Source organism: Benincasa hispida, chromosome 2, assembly GCF_009727055.1.
Source record: "Benincasa hispida cultivar B227 chromosome 2, ASM972705v1, whole genome shotgun sequence".
In the NCBI taxonomy this organism is placed as follows: Eukaryota; Viridiplantae; Streptophyta; class Magnoliopsida; order Cucurbitales; family Cucurbitaceae; genus Benincasa; species Benincasa hispida.
Window position 1 is genome coordinate 4,488,720 of NC_052350.1, and position 6,718 is coordinate 4,495,437.

Consider the following 6,718-nt stretch of genomic DNA (forward strand, 5'->3'; position numbering starts at 1 on the left):
TGATGACAAGTCAAATCCAACTTAATTATATTATTACGTAATATATGGTAAAATATTAAAGTTAAAGCTAAATGAATGTGACAAAATTTTAATATATGGTAAAAGTCTACCCAATTTCAAATATACTAAAATATTATAATTAAGATATTATATAAGCATGCATTTTGCAAAATTCAATAATCAAAAGTTGAAATATATATATAAAAAATTAGTATACATATAGAAAATTAAAGTAATATATAAATGTAAACATTGGAGAATTTTAAAATCAATACTAAAATAACATATAAATATAGTAAAATTATTTTTGTAAATAGCAAAATTAATAAATAAAATAAATAAATAAAATATAAAGATGGAAATAAATATAAAAAAACAATGAATAAAAGTGACTTAGAGTTGAAATTTGAAATATAAAAAAAATAACATAGATATTGAAAATTAAAATAATATATAAATCTAAATATCGGAGAATTTTAAAATTTAAAATTAAAAAAATATAAATATAGCAGATTTTTTTAACATATAAAATTAATAAATAAAGTAAATAAAATATGAAAAATGGAAATAAATATATATATAAAAAAAACAAAATAAAATTGACTTGAATACACAACCAAGAGATAGAAGAAATTTGTGGACATGAAAAACTACCAATAGACCAAAAATACATTTTATTAAATATAAGAAACGGTATAATGTAAGATAGAAACAGAACATGTTTCTCAAAATTTACTCATTTTTTAGAAATGTTCTTCACATTTTAGAAACAATAAACGAAAATGGTTATCAAATAAGTTCGTTTTTTAAAAAATAAGAAACAAAAATATGAAACAGGAAATAAGAATGCGATCAAACAGACCTGAATTTCCATTTTTGAAGAAGGCTAGAAAGGATTTTACTTCCTAAAATGGAAAATTTTCATTTACTTAAAAGAGTCGAAACTTCAACTTCGTCTAGAAGCAAATAAAAATTCCAACCTAGGAAAATTAATTAAGGAGAAAAGTAATATTTTATCTAAAAAAGGAAGGAAGAAAAAAAAAACCCTCGACTTTGGCAATTGTCAATGTTGACCAAGCTGAAAGACGAAGTTTCGATGGCTTTGGCCTGCAGTTGCACAGCTTGACTTGAATCTTGGGAATTAATATTCATGTATTTAAAGGGAAAAAAAAAACCAAAATTGAAAAATATTATTTGAATTTTAAGAAAAAGAAAGAAAGAAAAATAAAAAGTGGGAGTTGACTTTTGGTTGTCCAACGTTTTCTTTGTAGACAAGTTTATTGGTTTTTCTTACCTGCTTTTGCTTTGTTGGGAACCACCCACTACCACCATAACCTCCATGCATCCACCTTTTCTTTTTTCCTTTTTTCCCCCTCTTTTTTTAAGTGCTACTTTCATAATTGTGCCAATAGTCAAAATACATTTTCTTAATTTCTTTCCCACTAATTTAATAATATACCTATTTATTTATTTTTTTTATACCCTTTGGGTGATAAATCCAAGTCCGAAAGACATTTTTTTAGGTCAATCAGTATTGATGGTACACGGATCTCGTTTGTATTTTTTGTCATTGCGAGTCTCTCGTATGTTTGACCTTCGACCTATTTCATTTGGTATGGTCTTACTTCCGAACTAAGAACCTCGAACCGTTATGGTGTCGAGCTTACTATACTCTTAATGTCCAAGTCAATACAAAGAAGTGTATAATTCAATTAAATATACAAAGAAATAGGGTTACAGTTCTTCCCTTTTGGGGTCGTCAAATGATATTATTTATAGGCTTTTCCTTTGACACTTGCTTCTGTTATGTATAACCGGACGATGTTAGGTTTGTTTTCGTCACTTGAAGTTGCAGGGTGCTAAACTGAGTGCAACTTGATTATTTTTTATTGGTGTATATTTACTGGCTTGGTTAGTTGGCCCAAACTCCCAAGGCACTAGTTTTTTCCTTTTGGGATGCACATTTCCCTATGCCTCCTCAAGATACCCAATGGATTTGGGCCCTCTCGTAGGTTTTAGGCTTGCTTTGTGTTGATGGCAAAATCTGGCCTAGTAAACTCACCTAACTTTCACATGCCCCAAATAACACATTAGGGTGGTGCTTGCCACAGACATCAGAGACTTAAGTTAGATCTCATCACAAAGGTGAGGGTAAATAATTAAAGGAGGAAGATGAACTTACTTCATGTTGGGTTGTTCCGCTCTATTTATAATGGAGTTTAGTTAGGGGTCTTTCTTATCCTTTTAGGATTAGGATTTTATCTCCCTTTATTTCTTTGGAAACAAGACACTTAAGGACTGGGCCAAGCCACAACATAGGTTAAAGATCAAAAGCCTACTATAATAGTTGCATGTGTGGAATACGTCACCTATGTCTCCGCCAAGGTGGGCCAACATGGACTGTATGTATGGAATATATTAATCTCGGCCTCGACCTCAAAAGCCAAGATGGGCCAATTGAGTTGTACAACCCAATCTCTGTTTCTACACTTCAAATGAACTTACCTGGATCGACTTCTTGCCAATCTCGTGTCCGTTTAGAATATGGTAACTCTCCTGGTTCTACTTTATCTTAAATTTATTCATTGGTTTTAGATTACTTGTAACACCTTGGATAACCCTCAACAAGTATAAAACTATGAACTATTGACAAAAAGATCAAATGTTCGAATTTCACACCCCAAATATTATTGAACTAAAAAATACTTTTTGATTGTGGTGATAATGATTTAGTCGAAGTTAAGTTTTATTATTGGTCATAACTTTAGAAGTTAAAATTTGTTTTTTAAAAAGCAAACCACTAAACATTTCTACTATTTTTAAATTTTTATGTTTTGTTATCTACTTCGTTCTACTATTTTTTAAAAAATGAAGCCAACTTTTGAAAAATTAAATAACAACAATAATGATTTTCAAAATTTTGTTTTTGTTTATAGAATTTAATAAATAGTTGATGTATTTTTTTAAAAAAAAAAATTCTAAAAACCACAATTTAAGAATTAAAATGAAAAAACCTTTTGTTTATTCTTTTATCTTCTCTGTCTCTCCACTCCATGCCAGTAAAACAAACAAAATTTCATTAAACTATTCGAAAATTAAATTAAATTAAAAAACAAAAAATTATGTAGGCAAGGCAATATGAGTTGACGAAAGTTGCATTGACTTTCTTCCTTTTTCCTTTCCACTCTGTTTTATAAATCCCTCCTTCCCTTTCCCCTTCTTCTTCCCTAACCTCTCTCTAAATCACTTATCTCTCACTTTCCGATCATATTATACAAATCCATGGCGGTGGATCTCGCAGCTTTTCCAGCCAAGATCGATGATCAAACCGCCATCGAAGAAGCTGCCTCCGCCGGTTTACAGAGCATGGAGCATCTAATCCGTCTCTTATCCAAACAACAGCACTCTGAAACTCCTAACAACAATCTCAATTGCTCTGGACTCACCGATTTCACCGTCTCCAAATTCAAACGGTTGATTTCCCTCTTGAACCGAACCGGCCACGCTAGGTTCCGCCGTGGACCTTCGGATTCCCCCAATCCCGTCCTCAATTCCCTTGATCAACCTCTCAAAACCCATTTCCCTAAAGCCAATTTCTCCCCTGTTTCCAAATTCCCTGATTCTAGAGATTCCACAACCACCTCTTCTTTTGTTTCCACGATCACCGGCGACGGCAGCGTTTCTAACGGAAAGGTTGATCTCTCGGTCTTTGCAACGCCGCCGGTAAACTGCGGGAAACCGCCGTTGGCGGTGAAGAGGAAATGCGATGATGGGTCTGGATTTGGTTGTAAGGTTCCTTCGAAGCTCTGTCACTGTGCGAAGCGAAGGTATTGATTGGGGATTTTTTTATCCTTTTTCTTTTGTATGAGTTTGGATTGGGTTTTTGTTAGTTGATTTGAATTTGAATTTGAATTTGTTTAGGAAATCTGGAGTAAAGAAGACGGTACGAGTTCCGGCGATCAGTTCTAAGATCGCTGATATACCTTCCGATGAATACTCTTGGAGAAAGTACGGTCAAAAACCCATCAAAGGCTCACCCTATCCTAGGTAATTCTTCAATTTTAATATTCCATTCAGTTTTGAATTTAAGTTAATTTCGTTAAAAGATTTACCTGGTTAACTAATATGTTAGTTACATGTTGAAATCATATTTTAAAGAGAAAAAGAGGACCTTTTAGAAAGAAAATCGAATAATGATGATTGGGAATGCTTGATACCACACTCTAACATTTATGTTACATATAAAAAATATTGATATCCTTGGAAAAAAGCGATGAGTAATTTTAGATTTTATTATAAAACTTAAGATAGAATAAAGTTTGAAAGTACTAAAACAAAAATGATATTTTAGTCATCAAATAATGGATTAAATTTTAAATTTGATCGATAAAGTTCCCATTTAGCCTTTATAAACTAGTTAAAAAAAATACCCTTACAAATCATTTTAAAGGAAAGAAGATAGGTGGATGAAAGATGGGTGAAACGCAACTTGAGGATAAATTGTGAAATTTAATCAAATTATTAAATTAAAAATTTATTCTAATTCTAAGGACTAAATATGTAATTTTACTTGTAAATTTTCAAGATTAATAAAGTGGAAACGAAATTTTGAAACAAAATTGGAATGGGTCAAAGTCAAATAATCATCCTCATTTTTTTTTAAAAAAAATCAAATAATGAGGATGATTTAAAAAAATATTTAAAAAAAAATAAAAAATTAATTATGTTATTTATTTTGATTTTGGCAGAGGGTATTATAGATGCAGCACCGTCAAAGGATGTCCGGCGAGGAAAAAGGTGGAAAGAGCTCGTGACGATCCGACGATGCTCCTCGTAACTTACGACGGAGATCACCGTCACCCGCACCCTACGGTCACCGATGCCAGTGTGGGTGTCGTTTCCCAAAAGAGTTGAAAAAGAGAAGCGTGTCGGAGAATAACGCTTTCCGATTCGGCTGTCATGCTGTTTCCTGAAGATACCTGTGACTCTTGAGTTTTTTCTGAAACCAATCTTAAAAAAGTCAAAACAATGTTGTAAAGTCAAAACTAGCATCGGAATTCACGAAGCGATCACCTTGGTCCAAGTCAAACCAAAATACAAAATCACGTTCGGATCTTTAGTAATGGAACCGGGACGGAACAATGAGGTGGAAGGGTATCGATGTAATTTTGTTATTGTATTATATTTTCTTAACATGATAATTTGGCCAACAATATGGTCCCACATGGTTGGACTTTTTTTTTTTTAAAAAAATTTATTTAATAAAACAAAATATACTATTTCTACATGGTTGGAATTTGTAAAGTTAGCAATTCCATAATGGTTTTTTTTCCACTAGTGGATTTATTTTATTTATTTATTTTTATAAAAAAATATCATTCATTAATTAGAAAAGAAAAATACATATTTACTTACATCATCAGTTGTATTCATCGTTAGAAAAAAAAAAAAAAAAAACAAAATCCTTATTTGTATGCATTTCAAATTACATGATTGTTTGTACAATAAATCTTAATGTCAAAATTTTAATTCTCCTACCTCATATTATCCTATATATATATATATAGTTTTTCACGTTATAAATCTTGTGTTGTTTTAATGGATATCTAAAAGATGGTGCAATATGAGATACACCTAGTTGATGGCTAAATTCGAGCAAAAAAAACTCACATGACCTTCATCTGCCTTCAACAATTAGGTTTTAAAAGAGATTAGAAAAAGTAGAGAAATTTAGGAAACGTTGATTTAGGCCGGCTAAGAGGACTTGGACCATGGCCTTTAAGTAGCAAATACATTGGGATGGAAGAAGGTCCACCTCGACTTTGGCCTTCAAGACCGAGGTGGATAAATTGGGTCAAATGGTCCAGCTCACCTCATCCTCAATCGAGAGGTAGGTGGCCCAATCCCCCTTGGCATCAGCCTCTGAGTCTAAGGTGAGGTGGACAAGTTTGGCCCAACTCGCCTCGCCCTTGGTCGATAAGGGTTGGTTGGGTCGTTTGGCCCAACTTGCCTCAACCTCGACCTCCAAAGCCGAGGTAGGCAAGTTGGACCTTTTTGTCCCACGCCTCTCTTTTTCTTCCTCCCTCAACTCATTGACCCGTACATCCCTCATGTCTTCCAGAGTTCGAGATTATTGATTTGAAAATGATTATAACATACCCACATTTTGCTCTTAAAAGAAAGCAAAAGTTCTTTAAGCTACAAAATTACAGAAAATCAAAAGATCGTAATAAAAAAAAATTGACAATATATGATGTGAGATTCTTCATGCTACAAAATTACAACCATAGGAATTCAAAGATCATAATAAAAAAAATTGACAATATATGCGAGAGAAGAATCAAACTTCTAACTTCGAGTCAATAGTACAAATTCTAAGTTAGATAACCCATGCTCATATTGACGTAAGCAAAAGAATTGAGAAGTTCTTTCTTGTTCGAGCTTCAACAATTTCAATCTTCCATCAATTGATATGATCAAAATGAACTTCGTGAAAAGATCTACCCCCTCTCTAAAATATCTTTCAAATGGGTAGATACCTTACTTAATTAGCACCTAATTTTCTTATTGTTCATTTGAAAAATAAGATGATAATTGGAACAGAGACCATTGTTCTTTTAATATCCATCCTTTTCGTCACTCTTAGACCTTCAATAACTCAAACTGTTGAATTATTAATTATTTTGTAATGCTTTCTTTTGTTTAAGGAATTTCGATT

General features: G+C 32.3%; 1 protein-coding gene across 1 annotated transcript; it reads left to right on the top strand.

Moving 5' to 3' along the window:
- Positions 1-3,210: 3,210 nt before the first annotated feature.
- On the top strand, positions 3,211-5,287 carry LOC120070667 (probable WRKY transcription factor 11). The gene is made up of 3 exons (XM_039022504.1): positions 3,211-3,827; positions 3,922-4,047; positions 4,749-5,287. The coding sequence occupies exons 1-3, from the start codon at positions 3,283-3,285 to the stop codon at positions 4,912-4,914; spliced, it is 837 nt and encodes a 278-aa protein (XP_038878432.1). The 5' UTR covers positions 3,211-3,282; the 3' UTR covers positions 4,915-5,287.
- Positions 5,288-6,718: the final 1,431 nt, after the last annotated feature.